We start from the raw sequence: 27,657 nt of genomic DNA, 5'->3' as shown, positions 1-27,657 counted from the left end.
ACAAAAACAACTAGAATATAAAAGTTTTGGTAATATAAGGCCATCTGTTCAAGTCCACCTTGGAAACCTGTAACAGATATTTAAATACTACAGTGAAAAGGCATCTTAATATACTTTTTAAAAACATCTGAAGTAATCCGCTAAGATTAAGTGTGTAAAAAAAAATTCAATTCCCTTTGAGGGCACTTTGTCCTTTGAAGAAGGGAAAGTGGGGCGGGGAGGGCGCGGGACCCACCGGTTAATGCTTCAGCCACGGGTGGGCTTCAATGGAAGCCTTGCTGCGGTCCCCATAGTCATACAGGAGCTCCTCCCCAGCCGCCCTGTCTTGGGAGGCGATGAGGGTGAGGTGAGGTACGCCGTCGATGTCGTGCAGTTTGGTTTGGCAGTTCCCACATTTGCTGTGATTGATCGGTCTTCCTTGGCAATTTGTCTCTCTAGTTGCATCCACGCAGTAGGTTTTGCTCAGATACTGAAAATAGTACATGTAGCAGCACGTGGAAGGGTCCTGTGCGTACAGAGCCTCCCGTTTCTTGGCGTCGGTGATCTCGATGAGGTCCCCGTGGTATTCCACCACAAAGTCACCCCGGGAGAACTGCTTGGTGGCAATCACACCCCTGCCTTTGCCATCGATGAGGTCAATCTTCATTCCTTCTTCCTTCCCACTTTCAATCAATTCATCTATTCTTTTCCTTTCTTCAGACTGCAGCTCGGCTTTGCTCTTCCTGGAGCTCCTTCGGACAGGGTAGAAATCCGTAAGTTTGCGATTCTGTTGCGTTTTTCCTTGAGCTTTTTTTCGGGGGGCCTGTTTGCCCTTGATGGGCTTTTTCAGGGCTTGCTTGGCGATGGCTGCATTGGTGGAATCACAAGATGAGGGTGGAGTTTTTGGAGGTTCTGCTGCTTCAGATTTTTGGTTTGGAAAAGGTACCAGGGGACCTCTCCTGGCGTCTTTGGTCTTCTGTTCCTTGGACTTCATGGCGCTCCGTACTGCATTCCCAGCATTTCTTTTCTCTTCTCGTTTCCTGTAGATTCCGGCTAATGGTTTCCCCTGGCATTTGACTTGGTGATGTGTAACTGAGTTCTCTTCCTGAAGGGGGAAACGCATTCCAGAGCATTTGTTCGGGCTCATGTAGGAATAGATCTTTGACTGCCCGGTAAATACGTTCTCCCGTCGGTGCGGGACCTCCCCGGGCCCCTCCGCTCCACCATCTCCGGGCCCGGGGCCGTCGCTGCCGCCGCCACCGCCGCCGCCGCCGCCGCCGCCTCCACCGCGCGGGGCTTGGACATCTTCCTGCCTGCAGCCCGGCCAGGCCCATGGCAGCGCGCCCCGCGCCCTAGCCGCCGCCGCTACCGGGCCACCACCGCTGCCGCTACCGCTGCCGCTGCTGCTGCCGCCGCCACCAGCGCTGCCGCGGCGCCCCGGGGAAGGGCCGGCAGCGCCCCATGGCGCCCCTTCCCGCGTGGCCGGCAAGGCAGGGCCCGGCACCCGCGCACCGCGGCAGCCCCGGGCCGCCCGGGGTGAGGCACGCAGGGAGGGAGGCGCAGGCGGTGCGTCCTCAGCAGCCCGCCCGCCCGCTCCACCTAATTATCTTGAAATTCTTTTGTTTCTTAGCCTTTTCCGCCCTGCAATGCCTAGCATGGTGCTTTGCATAGAGTAGGTGCTCGCTGAATACCGTACAACTGAAATTATTGAATTGAATGCCCACTGTCTTTACTATTTTCCTGTCTGTGCTTGCCTTAACCACGGACTCTCTACTTTTAAATCTGCAACTAATTCCTCATTGTTTTCTAAGGATCAAGTGAAGGGCAGCCACGCTGTTTACTTCCTATATTTTTTGTACTAAGATTTCCCCCAACCCCTTCTGAGAACTGGTTTGATTATCTGTGGCCTGCTATATTGCTTTTCCAGCAGATAACTGGGTAGTTAAAATCCCCCAGCACCACCAGATCCTGTCCCAAGGCCACTTGGGTAAGTCGGCTGAAGAACAACAACAATCACATCGGTAATGGTGATAATGCCTTGGATTTTAATGGCGCTTTTCCTCCTAAGAGACCAAAGTGCTTCTGCATATATCATCTTCTCCGCTCCCACCTCTCAAATCCTCGTAGAGGCCAATATGATATCCATCGAATGAATGAAGAAATCAGAGCACCACACAGGAAGTGACAGAGCTGATTGTTCAGTTAGTGGTTGAGCTTGCATTGCATTAGGAAATATTTGCTTCTAACTCCACACCCACCGCCCTGCGCTTAGCCTGTGCTACACCATCAACTTCCTGATTTGAAATTTCATTTGCGAATGTGTACTCAGATTTTTATTAGTTCTGTCCTAGTTTTCACTTAATCCAGAGAGTTTAAAATTGTCGGCTGCCTTTTCTCAGGCCTGGAGATTCTTGTAAATAGTGTTAGTGGGCAGTGAGGCACCAGGTCTGTAGTTGCCTTTGCCTCAGCTGCTGTAATAAAATAGCATTTCTTCTTGTAGCCCCACATTCTAACTATGTGGGTTTCCAGGCTTGCTCAAGCAACAGAGCACCACCAAACAGTAGCCCTTTCAATAAATGAGCTAGGATTTGCGTAAGAGTCCACTGGGATGACAGTAGGGGATGAGAGTAAGGTCCTGCAAGTCATTCTCCTACTTAAGACAAGTGAAAGGATTTTCTTCCTTGATGCTGCAGTTGCCCTTTTAATCCCTTATTTTGAATTGGTAACAGTGGGGATGAGTCTTTAATCTAAAGAGGAATATTGTTGTTATTAATGATGATGAAAAATAATTACCTCATCTAATCCTGTCAATGTCATGCCCTAAGAAGTAGGCACTATTAGTATCTCAATTTTTCACGTGAGAAATTGGAGCTTTGGTAGGTTAAGGAAGAACCACAGGATTACAGAGTTAGGAAGTCTCCAAATGCATCCCCTTAACCATTAGTGCTATAGATGGTGACTGTTCAGGAGCCTGATTATCTGTATGAATCATCCTGGTATGACTCCTGGGGGAGGTTGCCCTCCTGGGAAAATTGCTATTCCCTGCCCCATCCAGACCTTTTATTTTTCACATAAAACAAGCACATCCAGAATGGCTAGCAGGCATCCTCACTATAATAAGAGCTACATTTTGAGGCTCAGTGCTCGTCTTTGTTTCTGCTTGTTGGGGAAATAAAGGAGAGAAAAGATTTGATTCAAATGCATTGTTATGTGTACGTGTGTGTTTTCTCTTGGTAATTGGGTGTGCCTCTTAAAATCTGGGATTTGATTTAATTAATTGGTTTAAATTATTGCATGTATTTAATGTGGGTGGTACCCCAAAATTGGAGCCAAATTAGTTACTTTGTGTTCTTTAATACTTACAGACCTTCTGAACTCAATATAGATAATTATACAAAATACTACAGGCATAATTAAAACATATTAGGCTATCTGTGATGTTTATAAAAACAAAGAGTTATGTGGAATAGTAAAATTAATCATGATCATGATGACCAGTTTTTGAAAACCTACTATGTGTTAGGTGAATCTATACGCATCATCTCATTTACTTTTTAATATTTAAAGAATTCTACAATTAAAGGTGGCTCTCTACCTGTCTTACAGAAGAAGAGGCTGAGGCATGTCGAGTTTAAATAATTTGATTGAGTGAATTCAGATAGTTAAGTGAGCAGCAGAGGCTAGATGAGACAGAGAAGGGAGTGGAATCCTTATCCCAAACTTTTGATTGGCCGAATGTTTCTAGAAAGAGAGCAAAGGAGCCCCAGGGCTGACTGGACAGGCGGGAGAGTGGTGGATGACGAGCTGCTGGCTTTGTTTTCTTCCTGTGTGTTAATGAAAGAATGAAAGCCTGCTCCTCATGCACTCTGCGAAACTAGACCATCTGTGCTCCCTTATTACCCACACTTAAGCACACGTTATCATCCAAATACTTACTGTCAGTTTTTTTTTTCTTATTTCCTAAATTGTCCTGAAGGACTCAAATGGCACATTATGGATGTTCAGCTTTTATTTGACTGCTGTAGTATCGAATGGTAGGAAGAGGGAAGTGAAGTAGGATTTTGGAGTTACTCTTCTTGCTGAAAATTCAACTTGAAAAACCCTGAACTCCAGCTGAATAGATTACCCAATAAATTGTTTTATGCCCTAATCATCATGCCACTATGTTGTATTTCTTAGGTTCTTATTCAGGCTCAGGTCTTAGAACCTCGTTATCACAGTTCTCTGCACACAGCAAAGAACATCCTAGATTATCAGATCTAGGGAGCAATGCCCAGAACCAGCCAGGGCTTACATCAGCTAGGGTCAGAGTGTTTTTGACCCTCTGAGGCTCACCGTACCTGAATATGATTCCATTTACACCCCTCCTCCTGTTTCCTCTGTGGGGAGGGCGCTGTGGAGACCATAAAGCCTCCAGGGTGTTTCTCTCTCCCTCTTCCTAGAGAGCAGCATCTCCGTGGAGGTGGCCAGCAATGCCAGCGTCATCCTTGAGGGCAAGGACCTGCGCTTCTCCTGCAGCGTCCGCATGGCAGGCAGGCTGCAGGGTCGCTTCTCTGTCATCTGGCAGCTTGTGGACAGGCAGAACCGCCGCAGCAATATCATGTGGCTAGACCGGGATGGCACCGTGCAGCCAGGCTCGTCCTACTGGGAGCGCAGCAGCTTTGGGAGCGTCCAGATGGAGCAGGTGCAGCCCAACTCATTCAGTCTGGGCATCTTCAACAGCAGGAAGGAGGACGAGGGCCAGTATGAATGCCATGTGACTGAATGGGTGCGGGTGGTGGATGGCGAGTGGCAGATTGTTGGGGAGCGCCGGGCCAGCATTCCCATCTCCATCATAGCTCTTGGTGAGTGAGCGGTGGGACTGGCAGTGGGTCTGGCATGGAGACAGCTTCAGTGTCAAACACCTTATCCTGACTTTTGTCTGTCAGAGTTCTAGCAGGAAACTATGGCCAGTCTTTTACCTATACAGTTTGAAGTACTTTCCTTTATATCTATTTTGTTTCTTATAAGGGTTTAATTAATTTAGTGCTAGCAAGGACTAAGGGACCCACAGTGGATGATGGGGCTCCTGAGGGATAGCAATAGCTGGAAGCTGTGACTACTCCTCGTCTGGCTGGGAGAGAGTGATGTTATCAGAACTCCATCCAGGTTAGTGAAGCCACCCAGCCATAGTGGTGGCCCCAGGTGGAGGAGCATGGCCACTGCCAGCCTGGCCTTAAAGAGAGCAGAGTGGCTGAGCACTGTGTGGCATGTCTTTCCTGCCCTGCTGCTCAGGGGCCAGCCTTCCTGAAAGAGAGCAGAGAAGGGTATAAAATTATCTGTTGTTATTTATTTAGCATTTACTATGTTCCTGGCTAATCCTTAACACTTAAGCTAAGTTGTCCCATTGAATCCCCACCTAGCCAAGTGACAGACACTTTCATTTTATGGAGGAAACTGAGACTGAGACACATTAAATACTTTGCCTAAGGCTAGAAGTTTCTACTACCTGATGGGGCCCATACCTAACAAAGCTATTCCCTCATTAGCATGGAATGAAAAGATACCTTGAGATTTGCTAAAACCAAGGAAGATTAGATTTGCTTCTCACTGGGGTAAAGAGGCTTCTATCAACATTTATCTGCCTGGATATAAACAGTATATTAGATTTTAAATGACCAGTCTGTGACTTTGCTGGGAAAGAAATTTGTTATGTCAGGTCTTCCTGTTTATCAGGAGACATCGGTTGTCCTCAGCAACTTTATGTCCCACTCCCTGGGACTGTGTCACCACCTTCCTTGCAGGTCGGGATGGTGGTGCTTTTGGATACTTCCAGTAAAGACGGCAGCCCCGAGTGGTTTTTGTCCTTGACAGAGTCCTCCATTTTCTTACCCCTTTGAGATTAGAATTACATTTGTTTTCTAAAGCTTAATCCTAAAGATTGACCTGCTTTTTGCAGTAATTATATGGCTCAGATTTCTGTCTTAGAAACTTCCTCCAGTGATTGCGTTTCCTGATCAGCTCAGTTCCTGTGTCCATACTCAGCAACTATGTGGACCCAGTGAGATGGAACTTGGGGGACAACTTTTGGATGTCCAGTACTGTTTTTTTTTTTAACCATCCTGGAAGGTTAGGAATGTCCAATGAGTGATTAGAGTTAGTGAGGATTGTTTCTCTAGAAGTAATTTATGGTATCAGGTTATCCCCTGAGTTTTTTCTTACTCACCATATGTCTGGTGGTTCTCACAGCCAGAGGCACTGAGGGGCTCTGCCCTGGGATCTGGAGGCCAGCACTGTTCACCTGATCTCCACCACTGAGATACCTCTGGTTACAGCCATAATCAGGTGGCCCAAAGGATTAAACAAGGAAGAATGGGAGGGCACTCTAGATTAATTGAGGTTGTCTTTTCAGTCTAAAGTTAACAATGACACACATGAATTTTCATATCAGTATAATTAGATGCGGGTCCCAAATGTACAATGGGCCATTATGGCTGTTCAGTTAGAGCAGCTTGGGTGCTCTGTGACTGTGGCATGTGTCTGTGTCAGGACTGGACAAAGTCATTTGCTTGGGGAAGCTCTCTCCCCTTCAGGTGTGAGGCCAGGAGCACCTGGTGTGGGTCCTGTCCCTGAGGTTCTGTCCTACACCACCCTCATGCAACACCTACTACACACAGATGCACAGTGACTGTCAGAGATGCTTCATGTTTAAGGATGGGCCTCCGTGTCATAAACTTTTTTAAAGGGTATATAGAGATAGCCCATGAAATCCAAATCAAAGGTCCAGAGTTTTCAGCAAATTGTACCTACCTATTTGCCAACTTAACCTCCCCATAGAAAGCCAAAAGATTCATCCTGTGTCCAGTCTTTCACATTACAGTGTTTAAAGTACTTTTTTAAAATTTCTATTTCATTTTTTAACAAAATATTTAACAAAATATAGTATATCTCATGTGCCAGGTACTATTTGTAATATTTATAAACACTGATTTATTTAATCTTCACAGAGACTCATTTTACAGATTGGAAAACAGAGGCAGAGAGAAGTTAAGTAACTTTAATGTCACTTAGCTGGGAAGTGTCAAAGGCTTGGCTGCTGGCTCCAGAGTCTGGACCTTTAACCACCGTGTTATGCTTTCCATGGGTAAAGTAACCTAAAAAGGCCCCTGGAATCAGTTACATGTGGTTGGAGACTAACTCTGTCATTGACTTACCAAATGCTTGATATTGAGCAATTTTTCTAACCTCTCTCTGCATCAGTTTCTACATCTGCAGGAAGAGATGACAAGCCTGCCTGTTCTACAAGGTTGTTTTGGGGATTCAGTGGAGCATGATGAGAGCAAAGCAGTTGGCACCATGCTTGCACCTAGATAGTGCTCAATAAATACTGGCTACTGTTAGCTTTATGATTGTGATCAATGTATGAATATTAAACAGTATTTCCCGGCTGAAGGAACTCTGAGGTACTCATATTGAGGAGTCAGTATTAGAGCTTAGCAGTGCTGCCTATTCAATAAGGAATATTGAGAGACCCACAGCCACTGAGACTGCAGAACCCTGCATTTAGGACAATTGTCCCACCCCACTGGAGGTCCCCACCTGCTCTGTTCTTGGATTTCATGAGGGACGTGAGAAAGAGACTGGAGGCCGACTCCATCTGCTTCCCTTCTCGGCACCAGTTCACTAAGGGACCAGGAAAAGAGGTGTTGGGGCTGTGTGGTTGTGTTTTCCTCCTGTGCAATGGAGGAAATTGGCTTTGGGGTTTTCTTTTCCTGTTTTCTCATGGAATCTCAAGATTTCTAGGAGCAACCCTGCCTACATGCAATCAGTCCCTGAGAGGATTGTGATGTCTAATTCCAGGGGAGGAGCAAATGCACGAGGATCTCATTGGGAAGGGTTAGGCTAGTGCTGTTCAGGGGGAATTGTGGTGGGCCTTTCTTTGGAGTCTTGGAAACTCTTGGACTGGGCTTCAGCAGGATAGTAAAAGCAACACTAGCCTGAGAACCCAAAAGGGGCCCCGAGAGCCTCTGCTCCACACTGCTTGCTTTGCCAGCTGCCCCATTGCTGATGTCATACTGCCCTGAGAAAGCCACATGCCTCCTCTGGTTGAATCTCTCTGCTCTCTCTCCAGAAATGGGCTTCGCAGTCACAGCCATCTCCCGGACACCGGGGGTAACCTACAGCGACTCCTTTGACTTGCAGTGTATCATCAAACCCCACTACCCTGCCCAGGTCCCCGTGTCAGTGACATGGCGGTTCCAGCCGGTGGGCATGGTGGAGTTCCATGACTTGGTGACCTTCACCCGGGATGGAGGGGTCCAGTGGGGGAACAGGTCCTCCAGCTTCCGAACCCGAACTGCCACCGAGAAGGCTGAGTCCAGCAACAACGTCCGCCTAAGCATCAGCCGAGCCAGTGACACGGAAGCAGGCAAGTACCAGTGTGTGGCAGAGCTGTGGCGGAAGAACTACAACAACACCTGGACACAACTGGCAGAGAGGACCTCCAGCCTGCTGGTGATCAGGCTGCTGCAGCCAGGTGAGTGCTGAGGACCTGTGGGCTATGTGCCCATGCTGCCTGAGCAGACGTGAGGGAAAAAGAAAAGTGTGCATGGAGCCCTTAGCATCACTTCCCCCTTTCCCAGCTCTTCATTTAGAGACATTGCAAATCAATAGGAAGTTTTAAGAATCATGCAGTGGACACTTGTATTTCCTTTCCTTGATAGCCAGTTGTTGTCTGACGGCATTTGTTTTCTTCCTCTGTGTGTATGTTTGTTGTTGTTTTTGAGCCATTGGAGGCAAAGCTGTGGACATTGGGACACTTCTCCCTAAGTACTTCAGCATGTAACTCCTAAGAACCTACCCACCCACTGCACCATTATCACACCCTTGGGGTTTTACGTTAGTGTAGTCCTATCACCTACATTTCCCCAGTTGTCCCAATCATGCCCTTTATTTTTCCCTTTCAGATTAGGATCCAACCAGGGATCACACATCACATTTGTTACCCTGTCTCTTTAGACTCCTTTAATCTAGAACAATTCCCTAACCTGTGTGTTTGCGTGTGTGTGTGTGTGTGTGTGTATGTGTGTGTCTGTAGACATGGACATTTGTGAAATGCACAGGCCAATTGTTTTAAAGAAAGCCCTTTTCTTTACTTAACCTCATCTCCTGTAATCCTCATACAATTATGTGGAAGTGATATCATTGTCTCCTGTTCATAGACAAGGAAATTCTGAGTAAAGAGGGAGGGTAATAGGCACCTATTGAGCATCTTCTTTGCGTGAGGTACTGAAGGTCAGTTATTCTATTAGAATTGCACAACAACCCCAGGAAAGATTTAAGTGACTAGCTTAAGGTCATGTACCTAGTGAATGGTGGAGCCAGGATTTGAACTCCGGTTGTCTTTCTCCCACAATGTTGCCTGCACCCAGGCCCTGTCCAGTTGTATGGGCCCTGAATTTGAGCTCCTTTCTCTATGGAGGCTGAGTCTGTCTCAAAGCAGATCATCAGGATGGATTAATTTGGGGAGCATTAGTCAGTAGGGCTTTCTGCAAACACTCTCGCCTTCATCAGGCTCTTCCGCTGACATGCGGGAGGAGTTAAGTACATGCAGCTCTTATGGTTTTCCTCCATCTGTCCTTGTCTCCTGCCAGGTTAGAAGCTGGTGGAGGGTGGAGCCCAGGCGGTAGGCTCCTGTGTTCCTTCCCTCACCCAGCCTATGCCTCGGCTAGGACAGATACCTGTGCAGGCAAGGGCAAGGGTTTGACTTTGCAAAGATGGTTGGAACGTCTTGCCAAAGGGATTTTTCTGTCCACTAACAGCCATGGTTAGGGCCTGACCTGGTCTTCCCGACTACTTTAGGTGGCCACAGTGTTGTTTTCATCAACATGAGGTTAAATAACGGTAACCTTTGGGTTTCTCCTTCACCTCTTCCAACCCCATAACAGAGTTCTGTTCTGTACCAGATTTGGAACAAGTGAGTTGTATAAATGATGAGACTGTTCCCTTGGCCAACGAGAGCCTAAACTTTGACTGACAAGAGGCCCAGAGAAGAGGCTGTTTTACTTAAGTGGATTTTCAGGTTAGTGGAAGGTTAAGCAGAGACCCCATTTTATGTGAACCCTTGTTGTGGAAAATGTCGACGTACCTACTTGCCTGCGTTATTGAGTGGGAAATTAGGATTGTAATTGCACCTTTTTTGGTCCCCTCTGGCTCTCAAAGTCAGTTTTCTGAGCAGCATTGCCCATCACATGGTTCTGCAGCTGTAGAAGGTAGAGGAGATGCTGACCTGAAGACCTTGTCTGACATTGCCTTTTTGAATCCATCCCTAGTATTTGCCTGTTTCTGGTACTACTTGGAATCTAAGACTGGAGTGCCTAAGGGAAGAATACAGAATGAGTTCATTGAAGGTTCTAATTATTTGGATTAATTTATGGTGTTACTAAAGGCAGACAGGGAATAATATGTATGAAGTACCTCTTGGATGCCAGGTTTGTGCTTAGTGCTTTCCTCATGTTTCCTTTTTTAAATTTATCCAACAACCTAATAATGTAGGTGTTTGTATCCCTATTTTGCTAATGAGGAAACCAAGGCTCAAAGTGGTCAGGAATCTTGATGGAGGCAAGCCAGCTGGTTAAGGGGCAAAACTGAGATTTGAACTGAGATTGGAGCCCAGGTATCTCTGACTTCCATAGAGCAAACATTTTCCTTTATACCATAATTGCCTCCTGGGTAAAGTAGCTGGAGGGTTGGGAGACCCCAGATCTGCTCTGAGGTTGTCTTTGTGTCTTGGGTGTCTCGAGTTGGTTTCTGTTGTGTTTTCACTGTAAAATGAGAATGAACAGTGGTTGGCAGAGGAGACTTATGAGTATCACTGTACTTGGGCTGTTATGAGGCCTCTACTTAAAGGTGCACAGTAATATACTTTTATGGCCCTTTGGAGGCTAGGAAGAGCAAAGGTGGGTGCTTGAAGCCGTGCAGGACTCCCAGAGGACAGCTGAGACACCAGGAGAGTGCATCCCCTTAAGTGTTACTGTCTCTCCTCTATTAAATATTTATGCATTTAGCACTTAATATTTTCCAGAGAGCTTCATAAGAGTTTTTACTCTTTCCTGTATACTTTGGTGCTGGCGCATTGATTTTGGGGAAATAGAAGTGGAAAAATACATGAGAGCTGACTGTGTGCTGGAGACTGTTGGACACTTGGTGTATATTATCTCACTTAATCTTCACTGCAACCCTGGGAGGAACATATTGCTTTCCCATTTTATAAATGAAGTAACAGAGGCTCTGAGAGGTTCTCAGTTCCTCAAATTAAACACCTAGTGAGTGGGGGAAGTTGGGATTTGAATCCAGGTGTGCCTTGTTTAAAAGTAATTGCGGTAGGGAGACTTTGACCTTTTTAAAGGCTATGCAATCAGAGATTCTTCTTTCTGCATTCAGTTAATGCTGTCCTTTACAGAAGAATTTTCTCCTTGTAGATTGATGATGTGGAGGAGTTATGGCACTAGCGTTACTGGTAGTAACAACAGTGGCAGCTGATATTCACTGAGCATTTCTTGTAAACCACTGGGAATGCTTTACACATAATAACTTAGTTCCTTGTTTCTTAATCCATGCAGTGCTGTGAGGGGGACCGTTTTACCCAACTTCACAGATGAGGACACTGACACAGAAGTTACATAAATTGCCCAGTGTGCCATAGTAAGTGGCAGAGCCAGGATTCAAGTCCAGACAGGCAGTTTGGCTCCAGAGTCCAAGTTCCTAATTTTATTATTATATGTTCTAGACAAGTGCTTTTCTTCTCAGGAATCTTCTTTGGTACCGTATGCTTGTATTTAAAGTTTCCTCTCTCTGGTTAACCATTCCTGATTTCCTAATCCCCTTTAGCAAATCCTTAAATTTGTTTTTTGGAAGTTGGGGTCATAAGACACTGGTAGAGGTTCCTCAAGACACAGTTTGCTGATGGTGTAGAAGTTTTATCTTGTGCCTCTTTTAACTCCTGATTCTTCCAGCTTCTGCCACAAGGTGGCTCTAAGACCTGGGGATACCAGCGCTATCCTCTCTTCTTTTGCTCTCCCTGCGTACCTTGCCCCTCAAAACACAGATTCTTAGCCCTGCTCTGTTGTCTTCCATAGAAGTGTCCCCTGCTACCCCCGTTTTAAAGAATATTGTGTTAAATATTCGTATTCCATCAGAATCAAATAGGAACCCAGGGACTGTTGACTCACTCATGCTGGTCCATTTACCATCAGCCTTCCACTGCTTTGATATCATTTATCACAGCAAGCTTCTTTGTGGTCTGTGCCCCAGACTCGTCCCTGCTGATCCTGCCCCCATATCAGTATTCATCAGAATCTCTGGTTGGATGGCACAGTTGACTTGTGGATCTGTTATTTGACCATGCCCTGTGTGTGCTTCCTGTTGCATTTGCACATCCCCAACAGAATCTTCAAGGAATGCCATCACTGTCATGTTGCCATTGATCTAGCTTCGTCTGATCCCCATTGATCACATAGTGTGACCCCTCAAGGGGTGCTTAGGCAAGACTTTCAGCCAGTTCACATATTTGACTGTTAGCTCTTAATCAGTTTTCTCTTTTAATTGTAAAGCATAATTGCCTTGCTTCCTTCTGATTTTCTTTAGCTCAAAACGCCCTCCAATTACACATCCCTAAATACAGAAGCAGTAAGGGAAATGTCAGCACTCATTTTTCAAATGTTTATGACAATATCTTGGTTTGGCTATTAAAATTGACAAAGCCATAAACAAGCTCCCATGAGGACAGCCTCCAGTGGTGGAAAGCTGACTTGTCAGAGGGTGTATTCTGCTGGGATTTTACTGATGGGCACTCAGGATGAATATTTAATACCCTCTGGATGTTGCCAAATCGGTTTTCTTCTATTTCTTATTGCTGACCTGGCAGATTGGGATAGCAGAGGGCTTTTCTTTGACTTCCATGAGTCCAGAGCATGTGAACACTGGCTCTCCTTTCACATTCTGAGGGATGACTGCCCCATCCCTCAGAGGACTGGCCTCTGCCTTCTTTCAGGGGAGTCTGGGGTTCTCCTTCTTCCATCCCAGGTGGCTTCTGCCTGTTGTCTGTGCCAAGATAGAATGGGCATGAGTGCAAGAGCCCTAAGATGAGAGCCCAGCCCCTCCCAGATGCCTCAGGCCTGTTGTCATGGTAACACCGGGGCACTTGTTATTGGCATCAACGAGCCAGGGTCACTGCCCTACCTGCAGACAGGTAAGGCAGGGTAGGGCACATCTGGGTAACCTTCATTAGCTATTTCCACCTGCAGACTCTTGCTGCTTTCCCCTTGCCCCTCCCTCCCTGTCTCTCTGCATGCATTGAGCACCTACTAAGTGCCAGGTTGCCATGCTGGTGAGGCTGCTGAGATGGGTGTGTCACATTCCTGCCTTGCAGGCTCTGTGGGAGGCAGGAGGCCTAGGGACAGAGGAGAGCAGAAAAGCATTACAGGTGTGGAGGCAGAGCCAGCACAGGGCATGAACACGGGGCAGGGGGCAGGGGGCGTGAGGAGGGAATGGGGTAGGGGTGAGGGTGGGAGGTTGGGAAGGAGGAGTGGAGCATTTCAGGCTCAGAGAAGAGTGTGAATAAAGATAGTCATGGAGGGTGGGAGCAGCATGCTTATCTTGAGATGACTAAAGCATGGGGTCTGGGAGGGGTTCACCCCCAGGCAAGCTGGCAGGGATCAAGAAGTCCCTTTTGCACATGGGAGCATGGGGTGAGGGTGGGCATATGTAATAGCTCAAAGCAAGGACAGACCAGACAGCCTCGGTTTGAATCCCAGCTCTACCACTAAGCCAGCTGTGTGACCTTGGGCAAGTGTCTTTATAAAATTGGGAATAATATTTATTTCATAGGATTGGTGAGGACCAAATAGTTAATATCTATAAAGTGCTTAGAATAGTGCTGAGCACATAGGACCAGATGAAAGTTTGCTAAATAAATAAGAACATCCTAAACTCAGAAATTAGGACTTTAGCTCATACCCAGATCATATACTCCATTTTTGTAATAATTTATAATATTCCCTTTACCCAGAAATGAAATTCATATACAATATAACATTCCTAATCATATCTTTAAAATTTGCTATACTGTCCTAGTTGTGGGATAAAGAAAGCATTTTTTTTTATAAAGTAGTTCATAGTAAAATAATGTGTTTCAATGTGTAAATGCTCAGGACAGCTATGCTAGGAGGCACAGTCACAGTCAACGCTGTCCCTAAATGCACACTAACAGTCACCGTATCAGGCTTGGCACCATGAGCAGGACTGCCATCCTGACAGGGTTTCTGAAGTCCTGAGTAACTCTTGCTACAATTCTGAACAAAACAAAGGAAAATCCTCTCTTGACTGACCTGGCATATATTAAAACCATGCAAAATAAAAGTATTGTGATTATAGTAAAATGAAAGTAGGTTCTAGGCTCAGAGGCATAATTTTTGCCCACATGAATGTCATTTGAAAGTCACACAGGACACGAGGCAGAGTTTTGTTGCATGGAGTTGTCCCATATATGATTTTACATCTTTAATGGCTTTATTCTATTGAATATATACCCCTCCCCAAATCAATATGGCAACCAGAGACCTGCTTGCAATTAGCTGCCTTATTGAGAACTGCTGTCATGGACTGTGGGGTGGGCAGCTGTGGGCAGTAGCATGCCCCATTTGCCATTTAGGGAAATCCCCTGGCTGTGGCTAGGCCGAGAGGGAGGGAGTGTCACATGCAGGCCAATTATAAGAGCCTGAGAAGGAGATCATTGAGGGCCCAAATAGGGAATGGTCATGTGGAGAGAGCAGGGAGCCAAGGGGTGTTAAGGACAGAGGGACTCAGGGGTAGTAACAGTTTGACTGGTAGGCGCCTGTGCCACTGGCTTCCCATGCAGCTCACCCTGCATTCTTTCCTTGTCTCTCATCTGACTTGCTTCTCTCCACTTGAAACATCTCTCCTGCCGCAGACACTGGCCGCCTCTATCTCTAGCATTACTGTCTGTTGTCTTTAATAAAGAGCAGTGTCTTCCTCCCTCAGTGCCCATCTCTTTGCACCTGCCACTCTGGCTGCTGCTCACACCACTGCACAGAAACCGCTTTCTCCAGACTTACCGGCAACCACCTCAGCAGCACAGCTGTTGCTTCTCAAACTTGAATGTGCATCAGAATCAATTGGAGGGCTCATGAGCCTGCAGGTTGCTGAGCCTTACTCGCAGTTTTTCTGACTTAACAGGTGCTGGCAAATTCCCAGGTGATGCTGATCTGCAGATCCATGGCATGCACCCTGAGGGCCACAGGTGGTCAGGATCAAGTACAAGTTGCAGGCCCCTTCTAGTGTGGCTGAAGCTTACCTTTCTAACCTCATCCACTACACCTGAGCACTTGCTCCTCCTTGAATAGAGTGCACAGGGTAGTTGTCATCTTTCTTCACTTGTCCCCTTTCTCTGGCGTGCCCTTTCACTCTCCTTCTCCACTTGTTTCTCAGGGCCTAGCTCAGAGGCCACATACCTTTTGAAATGTTCTCTTTTCTATCAAAATCAGAATTGCCCCTCCTTTTAAAAAGTAACCACATTTATTCAACTATTCATTGATTAGTTTAACAATGATTGGATCAGAGTCCCTGCCCTGCATATGCTTAGAATTTTGTAAGAAAGAGAAGACTTTAAAAATTACCTTCGTTGTAAGGCAGCAGTAACAGCTATAGTGGAGCAAAAGGGAATCCTTTATTGAAGAAATAAATGAGTTTTGAGTGAGAAGAGCACGCACAGAGTGGAATCTGAAGGGAGGGTAGGCTGGCTGAGAAAGCTGCTGCTGGTCTCCGCTGTGGAGTTCTTCCCTCTTCCTGTTGTCTCACCTTGAAACCACCCTACCCTGGCTTGTAACAAACGCAACAGCCTCTCCTACCATACAAAACACAGATCTTCCAAGTTTTAATCACAAGCCTGGGAAGGAAACTCTCCAGCTGCAGAAAGAAAGGGCCACTCCCTCAAAGCAGGGCCTGGCCCCTGGGGGCTGCTGTGAAGGCAGCTGCTGGCGTGAGCAGGAGCAGCTCTCAGACCCTCTTCCTGTCTCTTGCTGGATTCTTTCTTCCTCCTGCCAATTCACTGTTGGGGGTTAACCAAGCCTCACTCTTTTCTTTCACGTCTGCATTTATGGCCTCTCAAAGCCCGTTCACTCACACGCCAAGTCCAGGGTTTCTCAGGCTTGAAGCTACTTGTGAATCACCTGGGGATCTTGTTAAAGTGCAGATTCTGACTTACTGGGTCTGGGGTGGGGCCTAAGAGTCTGCATTTCTAACAAGCTCCCAGTGCTGCTGGTCTGAGAACAGCACTTTGAGCAGGAAGATTACCACTTATGCTTGACAACTCCCAATCTAAGTGTTGAACTTTGAACTTGGGACAAGGCACAGAAACCAAAAAGGAATGAAAATAGCTAAAATTCACTGGGTGTTTGTTATATACCAGGTTCTGTGCTAAACTCTTTTTATAGACAATTGCTTTTAGTCTGCACAAAACTCCTAATGGAGATAGAGACATTGTTCTTATTTTGCAGATGAAAACACCTGTGGTCTCTAAGTGGGCAGGGCTCTCCTAGCTCTGTGGAGGAAGGTGGTGCACGCAAGCTGTACACCACCCAGGGCAGGGCTCTGGCAGGACATGGGAGGGCTCCCTAATTATATGTGGAGATTCCAGTCTCCCCTGTGCCTCAGGAAAGGTCCTACGTGCCCTGGAGATGTGGGAGGAAATCCAGAGCATAGAATAAGAGCTGACCCCTTGCCCACCTGTCAGACATGCACCAAATTTAAAAAATGCCTCTCTTTCAAGCTTCTCAACACTTCACAATATTTTGACACGGGAAGGAAAAAAAATGGAAATGCTTTGGAACATTTCTCTTCCTTGAATTCTTGTTCTCAGACCATGTGACTGAATAGAAGTTTACTCACAGGATTCCAGTTTAACATATGCAGTTACTGTAGCAATTGAGGTTTCCTTAGTAACAGTTGCAAAAATAATCCAGTCTCAATTAATAATACATTTTAAACCTCATTCTACTCCATGCTGAACAACCCAGTTTTTTTGGCCAAGTACCAGATAATTCAGGTGGTGTCATTTACACTGATATAGATATCATTTGCATGCGGTGAATTGGGTTGGAAAAGAATGAAAAGGGAGCCGGTTGTTTCAAGTATTATAGGAATCCAATCTGAAAAGTCGACTGGCAAGTGAATGCAAATCTAACTTCCAGAGCTTGGGAGCTTAATGGTAAACCCTGTCCTGGATTCCTAGTGTGCCCTAGAGGACTTTCTGCATTTGAAGAAGGGAGAAGGCAGAAGATTGGACTTGCTAACAAAAAAGATGAACCCGGGAGGATGGGGCCGTGGCACACAGGATTTCTCTCTAAGTGGTGCCTGGTGTGTTCTTGATGGCGTGAGAAGGTCTGTGGGTTTGTGAATTCAACAAGTCTTCCTGGAGAGAATGTCTGATTCACCGCCGGGAGATGCTCCGCAGTGTTGCTCAGTCATGGCATTGGGAATTGGACTTTGCCACACCTTGGCTTGCTAAATCCTTCCATCCATTCAGAACATTTGTCTGTGTGTTACAGGGAGACCAAGTGGCAGTCTGTGGCTTTCACAAGTTTTGGTTCTGTGATGCATGGGACTCAATCAACCCTTGATGCTGCCAAACCAAGCTTAAGCCAGCTGGCAGGCCAGGGTCATGACCAGTGGGCTGGGTCCTGGGTCTGGATGCAGTTCCTGGGGTTGAGCTGGACTAAAGAGACAAGAGTCTGACCAGCAGAGTGCTGGAGCCTGGCCAGGCATCCCTGCCCTGCCCCTGCCCCTGCCCTCCACACAAGCTCGGTTGGAGGAGGCCTAGGTTGCTGTCCCTGGGTGGAATCTGCACCTTGCCCCTGCTTTCTTTCTCAGCTGGGAAGTGGTTTGGTCCCTGTGGCGGAAAAACTAAGTGTGAAGAGAGTGGTGGAGGTGAAACAATGCTTGTGCTATTAGTTCCCTAAGAGGAACTTAGAATTGTTTTTTTTTTTTCATTTTTAGTAGCATCAGAGGCATGGGTGGGGGAATGCAGAGCCAAGGTTAATGATGATAGGGTGGGTGAGATCTCAAATCACCTTCCTAAGATGGATTTCATTAGACCTTGGCTTCTTGCCACTGGCAAGGTGAACATCGTCATTAATTAGCTGCTGGGGAGGCGCTCCACAGGCTGCCCTCTTGTCTGTTTTTGGAGCGGGACAGTGAGGAGAAGGGAGGATTGCAGTTGGCTTTGCCTTGTCCCGTGGTTTACTGTCTTCTCAGCCTTCTCTCTCACTCCCCTAGAGGAAGCCGCCTCTCCCCGCCCCCGCAGCATCCTCTAATTACCTGTTGCCGTGTTTCTCCAATGTGCTCTCATTCGCTCACCCACTCATTCACCTATTTCAGCAAACACTGATCAAATGCTTTCCTGGCCCAGGTGTTGTGCTAGGCTCTGGGGGTGCAGTGATAAGAATGTCCGCTAGGCCTTCCGCCCCATGAGGGCTGGGACTCTGGCTTACTCTTCAGGGCATCCCCAGCACTTAGCATCCTGTGGGAAACTGAGTGGGCACTCCGTAAATACTGGTTGATTGAGTGGAAAGAGCTTGATCCCTGCCCTGCGGGAGCTCACCATCTAGGATATGGGAGAGAGATGTGAGGACACACAGCCCAAAGATATATAGAGGGTGCTGAGGAAGGGTATGGAGCCCAGGGGGATGGGAATGAGGGATAAGTGGAGAGAAGGGTGAGGGTGGGAGGTGGCAGAAGGAGACAGGCAGAGAGGACAGCAAGGGCAAAGGCCAGCACTCAGGGAAACTGCACCAGGGGTGTGCGCCTGTGGAGGGTGCCTGAGGGTGAGTCGTGAGAGATGAGTCAGGACACTTGGGTGAAGGCCAGATCCTGAAGGGACTTTGTGCTGTGAAAAAGAATTGTTTCTCTCTAGCCCGTAAGTAGTTCAGAGCCATTAAACTTTTCAAGCAGAGACCTGATATAGCTAGATTTGTACTTCAGCAGGATCACCCTCAGAGGCCCTGTGATGGTGGGCTGTGCAGGCAGTGGATAGGGGAGAGATGGTGAAGGCCTAAGCCAGGCACATGGCAAGGAGGAGACAGGGAAGGGTATTTAGCGGTGGCCTGGGCTCCGTGCTGCCTTCCTCACACTGAAGCCAGTCGGTGTTAAATCCCCCAGGAACTGTGCTGGAGGAAAACTGACTCAGAGCCTCAAGGTGGATGGGCCACGTTTCTGGGAGTCTGTGGTGATTCTTGTGTTCCCCTTTCCTTTGCAGTGACAAAGCTGCAGGTGAGCAAATCGAAGAGGACCCTCACCCTGGTGGAAAACAAGCCCATTCAGCTGAACTGCTCAGTCAAGTCTCAGACCAGCCAGAACTCCCACTTTGCGGTGCTCTGGTACGTCCACAAGCCCTCAGATGCCAACGGCAAGCTTATCCTGAAGACTACCCACAACTCCGCCTTCGAATACGGTACTTACGCGGAGGAGGAGGGCCTGAGAGCCAGGCTCCAGTTTGAGAGGCATGTGTTGGGGGGCCTGTTCAGCCTCACCTTCCAGAGAGCCAAGGTCAGCGACAGCGGCAGCTACTACTGCCACTTGGAGGAGTGGCTGCTGAGCCCCAACTACGCCTGGTACAAGCTGGCAGAGGAGGTTTCTGGGCGCACAGAAGTCACTGTGAAACAGCCAGGTAAGGCCGCAGGGCACGGCTGTCCTGGGCCAGTGGGTTTAGTGCAGAGACTGCCTGGGGGTGGGTGGGGCTCTGTGGGGCTGGTGTGGAGAGACTGTCTGCAAGGTGCATGCTGAGTGTGGGTGCAGGTACACAGACCATCACCCTAGCACACTGCAATCCCATCCATTTTACCTGCAGTGGGTCCTGATGCTGACGGCAGACTCATGGAAGCATCCTTGACCCTGCTTCTGTGGATAGCATCTTCACCAAGGAGCAGGGCAGCTGTGGTTAGCAAAATGTGGCAAGGCAGGGTTCATGGCAGCTCCTGAATCTTCTTCTGGGTTTGCAGTTTGCACCCTGAATCTTGGGCTGACACCAGCTCCACACCCAGAGTTCCTACCTAGAAGGCATTTTCTGGTCTTATGCATCTGCATCCCCCTTCTTCCTTAGCTCCCAGCCCAGCCCAGACAAGCCTTTCCTGTCTCCAAACTGAATCATTCCTCCTCTGGCCCTTCCTCGACCCCATGGTGTAGCCCTTATTCCTCTCCCTCACAGGTGGCACTCAACCTCTGCCAGAATGCTTCCAGGGAGGGAGAGCTACTCACTCTGCAAGCCTCAGTTCCACTTTTGGGCAGCTCTGATTGTTGAAAAGTTCACTTTCCTGTAATTTCCCTTTTGAGATCTGCCCATGGAAAAAACAAAGAGAAGTCTGCGCCATTTCCTTTCAAATACATGAAATGTATGCCCCTTCTCTGTTAAAAATCTCTAGTTCTTTCAACTTCTCACATAGTGTAGCCTTAAGTGCCTCTCCATCCCTTATTCTCACATCCCTACAATTCGTTGTTGTCTCTGCCTGTCCTTCCTGATGGGCCATGGAGGGTGCTGTGTTGCCACTCTTAGCCTTGCTAAGAGTGACAATTCTGGCAGGCTGCAGACCATGTGTGGACCTTGATCTGAGGGCTTAGAGGCTTCGACCTGCCAGCACTGTGGGGGCACCCACCCTATCTCATCTCATTGAACGGGGCAGAGCAGGTGAGGGCATGATGGACGGATAGGCCTCATCCCCCTGCTTCCGTTGCCTGGGGTCCTCGGTCAGCCTGTCTGCTCAGACCCCTGAAACTGGGGGTTGAGGAAGGACCCTCCTGGATCACGTGACTCTGTTCAGTCCAGGTGACTAGGGTCCTTGGATTAACAGCTCCTAGAGCCCAGCCTATAGCCCTGAAAGTTGGGGAGAGGGCCTGTTAGGAGAAGCATCCCCTGCCTTGGGGTTGTAGTAGTGATCTAGGCTCCTCAGACCTTGTGGGGCCTCAGATGCTTACATCTCCAGCTCCTCCTGACATGGGCATCTGGCTGCAGCCCAGCTCTGTGGCCCCATCTCCCAGGGAACCTTTGGTCTAATCTGCCTCCCGCTGAAACCCAGCCTCATTCAGCCCCACCGAGGCTTTCAGAGTTCAGGTCTCTCATTCAGGGTTTGAGACCCCACCGGGCTCAGAGAGACCTGCAGCCTGCAGCGATCCCAGATCACACAGCCCCAGGGATGGGACCAGGAGCCAGCCCACATCCCACCTGCAGCAGTTCCTGTGCCTTTAAAGCCTCCCCTCCCCCCTGCCCCGCCCCCAGTCCACTGGGGGAGGGAAGGAGGAGCTGGGTCACAGCAGGGAATCTTAGCTTGGTTTTAGTGTGCTGCTGGACGACCAGACCGGGCGTCGAGTGAGCCCAGAAGTGAGAGCAGTTGGTTGCGCCCCAGTGCTGTGTGACCCAGAGGCGCCACTCACCCTCTCTGAGCTGGTGGACATCATAGGTGGGGAAGCTCAGGTCAGGGCACTCCCATGAGTATCTGGAGTCCTGAGTCCCATTCTCAGCTCTGCCATATGCTTGCTGCACTCTAGAGGAGTTCCTCTTCCTCTCCGAGCCTCGGTTTGTGTACCCGTGCTGTGGGAGTGAGTTGCACTTTGGGGTGAAGGGGGCAAGACTTGTGTGGGCGCATCCTGCAGAGGGATCCCACAGAAGGGGAGAGCCCTGGGTTCTTTATCCGACTGGGTCTGGGCTGGGGGGGGGGGCTCTGTTTCTTGGCTGAAGAGTTTACGTGAGTTTGAGTGAGGTATGCGGGTGGGTGAAGGAGGGCTGGGGGGAGTCACCTGACTTGTGCGAAGAAGCTCTTGAGAGAGCCGTGGCTTCTTGGAATTAAGAGGAAAGAGTGCAGCATGAACAAACAGGCCCTGGAGGATCTGGCAGCCCTGAGTGGGGGTTGGGGGTCAGCTCTGGAGTAGAGCCAGAGCTGTGATGGGGTTGGGGGGACCCTGTGTCCTTGGGCCATGCTTGCCTCGTTCCTGGGTTCTGTTTGTGCCTGTGGATTGGGGTGGGGCAGGGCTGGTTGTGCGAGGGGTCATTGCCCAACTCCAGGGGGCACCTGCCACCTCTCAGCTATATATATAGGGATATATATAGTTCTTTCTACAGGTTTCCAGCAGGTAGTGGTTATTAAATCTTACTGAAGGGGTGTTTTTTCTGATTCTCAACTCTGTGCCGCAAGGGTGGAAACTGTGAGAGACAGATTCCATCTCCACATCTGGGTAGTAAGCATCCAGTCCAGGGGTGTAGACGGTCCTGGGGAAGCAGCCAGAGATCTGTACATTCTGATATCCAGGGATAGCGACTCCAGGCTGGGGGCTGGCAGGGTAAGGGGTGGGTGTGTCCTGGGCTCACCCACAGGTCTGCAGACTTCCTGGAGCCAGCTGACCTTGGTAAATCCCTTTTGTCTAAGCTTCAGTTTCCTGCCTGTGAATGGGGTTGGGGCTGTGCTCTGGTTTCACCTTTGTGGCTCTGGGGTTGTGGTGACAAAGCCATCAAGCTGGGTTGAAGGATTAACCAGGAAACCTCAGACTGGCTGCCGTGTCTACCTCTTCCTCGTACTCCTCTCTCTGCTGCATCCTGGGAAGCTGCTCTGCTCAGCCTAGATGAGGCTCAGTTGTGTGTGTGTGCACGTGCTTGCACGTGTGTTGGAAGTGGGTGGTATTGATACCAGAGTCAGTGTCTCTGGGTGAGTGAGGCTTGCACATTTCTCGGGACAGGGAACTCACTACCTTATGTGCCCAGGACAAGAGCTGTGGGGTCTGGAGAAGACTTCTAGGCCAGCTCCTGCAGTCTTTCCTCAGGTGACATGGCTTCCCCGGACCCACTTCCCCCTAGGTGCCCTCTCTGCATTCAGGGGGTAGAGGGCTGACTGGGACAGAATGTGACACACTCAGCATGTGAGGAAAAGCCTCCTTCATTCTGTAGGCCCTACCTCTATTAACATGTCCTTTGATAAAGTGACTCCCCTCCTGTCTCCCCTCTCTGGAATCCTCAGCTGCTGCCAGGCTTCAGCTGTGCCCTATTGAAGGCAGCTCTGTCTCCCTACTTTCCCCAGCCCAGGGTTTTCCTTTTGGGGTCAGCTGCAGGGATCTGGGCCATCCTTTACCCACTCAGACTTTCTTCCTGCCCACCTGCTGCTGTGAATCCTGTATGTCATATACATGTGTGTATATATATATATATAATTATTATATTTATGTAATTTATATAATATATTATAATATATAAATATATATAGTATTATATATAAAATTATACTTTAAGTTCTAGGGTACATGTGCACAACGTACAGGTTTGTTACATATGTATACATGTGCCATGTTGGTGTGCTGCACCCATTAACTTGTCATTTACATTAGGTACATCTCCTAATGCTATCCCTCCCCCTTCCCCTCACCCCACGACAGGCCCCAGTGTGTGATGTTCCCCTTCCTGTGTCCAAGTGTTCTCATTGTTCAATTCCAACCTATGAGTGAGAACATGCATGTCTTATATGCTCTCAGGCAGAGAGGAAACTGCTGAGCTGGGCAGGGGACAGAGCCCTGTGGCTCTCCACTTCAGACCCCTCCCGGCTGACTGCCATGGAATGCAGCCACTCAGCAGGGCCAAATCCCCTGATGTTCCTGTTGGCTGTCTAGCCTTCAGGGACAGGTCATGGGGCCTTGGTTCCTGCCCTGTCATCTTCCCAGTCACCCTGATCTTCAGGGGGAGGAATAGCCTGAGAAAGGGCTTGGTCATAGCACCTCCATCCTAGGGCTATTGAGGATCTCACAGTTGTGTGTCTGGTGGGTTCTGTCCAGAGCCCGTTTGAGAGCAGTGGATGACAGGACAGGCCTATGTGACCCAGGCAGGAAGCAATATTGGGTCAGCCTTCATGTCCCCTTCTGTCAGCTTGGGGCAGCCTGGAAGGATGATTGTGGGGTAGGTGTTATGGGCACGAAATAGACCTCAGGTGGAGGCTGCAGGGGCTCTCCAGCACTGTAGACACAGCAGGCCAGGATCAGGGGAGGGAGCCATGACTCAGGGAGACTCTGGCCCATATCCCTGGCAGATGAGGGCCACAGGGGAATGGGCAGCACTGTCCAAAGTCCCCTGGGCTGGGTCCGCAGCTGTTCCTGGCTCAGACTTCTTGGTGGGCTGGTCAGAAACATGCAGTAACTTGGGGCAGTTACCAGGTGGCCAAGTCTGCACTGCTGGGCTCTGTGAGCTTGGGCCAGCTCAGGCCCTCTCTGGGCCCTGCCTTTCTGGGCTGTTCAGGTGGTTCCTCGGGCCTGGGGTGCTAATGTTTCTGGATGGGCAGCAGAACCAGTCTGCACTCAGGGCCCCAGGCCATGTTCCCGGAACACACTTTTAGCATTGACAGCAGCGTGTGGTGAGGCCCCTTAGTCTGGGTTCTGGTCTAGTGCCAGGGGCACCACTACTCCACCACCTCCAGAGCCATCTCTGGGACACTGGCTGTGAGTTCAGATGTTCTGAACAGGGACAGGGAGAGCCAGAGGGACCCAGCCTGGGGCCCACTGGAGGGGCTTGTGGGCAGACAGTGCCCTTTGGAGGGAACTGAGTCTGAAAGGAAGGAAACCCTTTCCCCGGCTCATAGCACCTGCCATCCAGGGCCCTGCCAGGGCTGCGTGAACTTTAGTCATGTGGTGACAGGCCAAGTCACCGTGCCAAGTCACTGTGTGCCTCCTTGCTGCTGTGACGTCAGCTTCCCCATCCTCCCAGCCAGGCTGGATCTCTGTGAGAGGCCTGCCTGTCCTGCACCCTGTGCGGATGCCTCCCACTGTCCACCAGGGCTGCTGGGCACCCCCTGGCTGGTCTCTTGGACTAGGTAAGCTCATGGGTCCTCTGGCCGCTCCTGCTCTTTCCCTGCCTCTGCTCCTCCTCGGAGGTGGCCACCCCCAGATCCCACTCCCAATTCGGAGGCCCCCTGAGGAGTGCTGCAGGGGGCCTCAGGCATGGCTCTGAGCCACTCTGGAGAGTGGGGGGGCCCAGCCAGTTCTGTGGCTGGGATTTTCCCAGGCAGACAAGTCTGTCTCTTCCTCCCCAGCGGGTGCAGCCCAGAACTGTCTTCTGAGGAAGAGGTGCTCTCCTGGGCCCCCACTGTCCCCAGGCCTCAGGTAAGCCCATCAGGGTCACAAGGAAGGGGTTCTGGGTTTGAGGCCAACCATAGCAGCTGACCTACTTTCTAGCCTCAGTTTCCCCTAGTGTGTGCAGCTCTCACACTATTTGGGTGAGAACCAGGCCTCTGGGCTTGGACATTCTTTCAGTGAGTTTTGAGGGTGGAGGGATGGGAAATGGAAGCCCAGGACCTCAGCAGGGTGTCTTCCTCCGAGCCGGGGACATCTGCCTATGGGAGGCTTGGCCCACCCTCCCTTGCTGACCTGCCCTGGGAGGAAGGCACAGGGCCCAGCACTGCCTACTCTCCTCCAAGTTCTTCCCAGCAGTCTAAGCCTGGCTGGGTGCCCCCTGCTCCTCCAGGTGCCTACTTGGGCCTTTGGGTAGACAGATTAACAGACAGGGGAGGCTAGGTCATGGTTGGACCACCCCAGGACCCTGACCGGGGGCTCAGCTCATGACCCTGAGCCTGGGAGAGATGAGGCCATGCCCTCCAGGGCACTCAGCATGACCCGGCCCAGTGGACGGGACTGGGTAGCTTCCTTGGTGCAGGGGACTGTCATGCTAGGACAGGGTCACTCACCAGGCCAGGCCCCTGCCCCATGACTTGTGGTGGAAATGTCCTTTTGTTTTTGTTTTTTGCTTTTGTTTTTTTGAGACGGAGTTTTCCTCTTGTTGCCCAGGCTGCAGTGCAGTGGTGCAATCTTGCCTCACTGCAACCTCCACCTCCCGGGTTCAAGCAATTCTCCTGCCTCAGCTCCTGAGTAGCTGGGATTACAGGCACCTGCCACCATGCCTGGCTAACTTTTTGTATTTTTAGTGGAGATGGGGGTTTCACCATGTTGTCCAGGCTGGTCTCCAACTCTTCACCTCAGGTGATCCACCTGCCTCTACCTCCCACAGTGCTGGGATTATAGGCGTGAGCCACTGCACCCGGCCATGTGATGGGAATGTTCTGTGTCCATAATAGATGCTGCATATTGCTGGCCCAGCTCCTGAGGCTCTTTGGACCTCCAGGAATCGGTGTCTCTATCAGGGACCCTTAATCCTGACCCGGACTCCCGGCTGGGACCCAGGGTGTTGGAGTGGCAAGAGCGCTGTCAGGCCTGGTGAAGGGTGTGAGCTGTCCAACGGGGCAAGGAGGAGGCAGGGCCTGTTCTGTAGTTGGACAGACAGAGCCCTCTAGCAGCTTTCTGGAAGACTGAAGGGCAGGCGATGTTGGAGGGAGGGAGTGCAGGCAGCAGCTGTGAGGGAGTTCAGGTCAGAAACAGGTGGCACCTGGATTCACGCTGTGGTTGGTCACGGTGGGGATGAGGGGCTGCTTTGGATTGTGCTGGGGATGTGGGGTGGTGTGCTGCTGCATGACTACTGCCAGGTCTCTCTGCTCTTGGTGTCTGCATCCAGGGCTGGGAGGGGGTCAAATGTATCACACTATCGGCCCCAGGCCCACCAAGCCTGGGGAGGTGGCCACACTTCCACGATGGCATCTGGATGTTCCCTGTGTGTGGGGAGGGCACAGGGACTCCATTCATAGACCACCTCTTGGACAGTGTGTCTGCCTCTGAGGTCAGACGCTCTGCACTGGGACAGGGTGGAGTGGAGGGAAACCCAGCTTGGGGCTCATTGGAGGGGCTTGCTGGCAGACACCTCCCTTTGTGGGAAACTCACTGTGGGAGAGGGGAACTCCAACCTCTGTCACCACATCCCTCTTCCCTGTTGTCACACCTGTCACCTGCTGCCATATCCATGAGACTTCCCAAGGGTCACTGCTGCCACTCACTGCACAGCCTGGAAGGGAGTCCACAGGAGACATAGAGTGAGCAAGAGACCTGTGCCACTCAGGCCTCCTGGGGGTGTCCCCAGTGCAGCCATGATGATAATCACAGCTACCATTCACCAAGTCCTACCCACAGTCTAACCTACTCTATTCACAAAACTCCCAGCAGCAAGGCAAGTGAGGTGCTGCCGTCATCCAGGCTGGACAGTTCAGTGATTTGCCTGAGGCCCCACAGCAGGTGAGTGGCAAGTCCAGCGTCAGAGCAGGGCAGGCTGGCAGTGCCCCCTGAGCCCCCTTTGCCATGCTTACCACATGCACATCCTGGGCTTCTGCAGGAATGCCCTGTCCCCTACCTGCCCTGCTCCATGCAAAACCCTCTTTGAGCTGTGCCTGGGAGACGTGCTGAGAGAATTCATGGAAACAAATGTGTTACTGACAGCCTCTTTGCCTCCAGAGTTCAACTGGAGACAGAGAAACCAGCCAGAGGCAGAGGGAGGTAACACGGAGTCCCCCAGAAAGGTCTGGGCTGCGCGTGCTTCAGGTAACCTCCCTTGACCTTCAGGAGAACGAGAAGGCTGCCTGATCAGAGAGTCTCTGAAGATCCTGTGGCTGCAGGCTTCAGCAGAGTGTGAGGGAGACCCCAGTTATTTCCTCAGGTGTTTCCACCAAATCCTCCTGTCTTTTGTGGCCAACACCCCAGGCAAGTCTTGGGGTCCCCGTCTGCTGCTGG

The 27,657-nt window shown here is 49.8% G+C and overlaps 1 protein-coding gene and 1 pseudogene across 1 annotated transcript in view; one reads left to right on the top strand and one right to left on the bottom strand.

The window, feature by feature from the left end:
• The window catches only part of LOC129528469 (immunoglobulin superfamily member 3-like), a 39,669-nt gene extending 12,015 nt beyond the window's left edge, over positions 1-27,654 (top strand). Inside the window, 6 exon segments of the mRNA XM_055368864.2 lie at positions 4,422-4,823; positions 8,090-8,494; positions 19,289-19,699; positions 25,083-25,152; positions 27,094-27,165; positions 27,382-27,654. Of these exon segments, the coding sequence (XP_055224839.1) occupies positions 4,422-4,823; positions 8,090-8,494; positions 19,289-19,699; positions 25,083-25,152; positions 27,094-27,165; positions 27,382-27,427 (1,406 nt within the window). The 3' untranslated portion in view covers positions 27,428-27,654.
• Positions 217-1,299, bottom strand: LOC129528188 (N-lysine methyltransferase KMT5A-like; annotated as a pseudogene).
• Positions 27,655-27,657: the final 3 nt, after the last annotated feature.

This window comes from Gorilla gorilla, chromosome 17 (genome assembly GCF_029281585.2).
Source record: "Gorilla gorilla gorilla isolate KB3781 chromosome 17, NHGRI_mGorGor1-v2.1_pri, whole genome shotgun sequence".
NCBI lineage: Eukaryota > Metazoa > Chordata > Mammalia > Primates > Hominidae > Gorilla > Gorilla gorilla.
The sequence above is the reverse complement of the archived record's forward strand: the minus strand, read 5'-3'. Positions and strand labels throughout refer to the sequence as shown.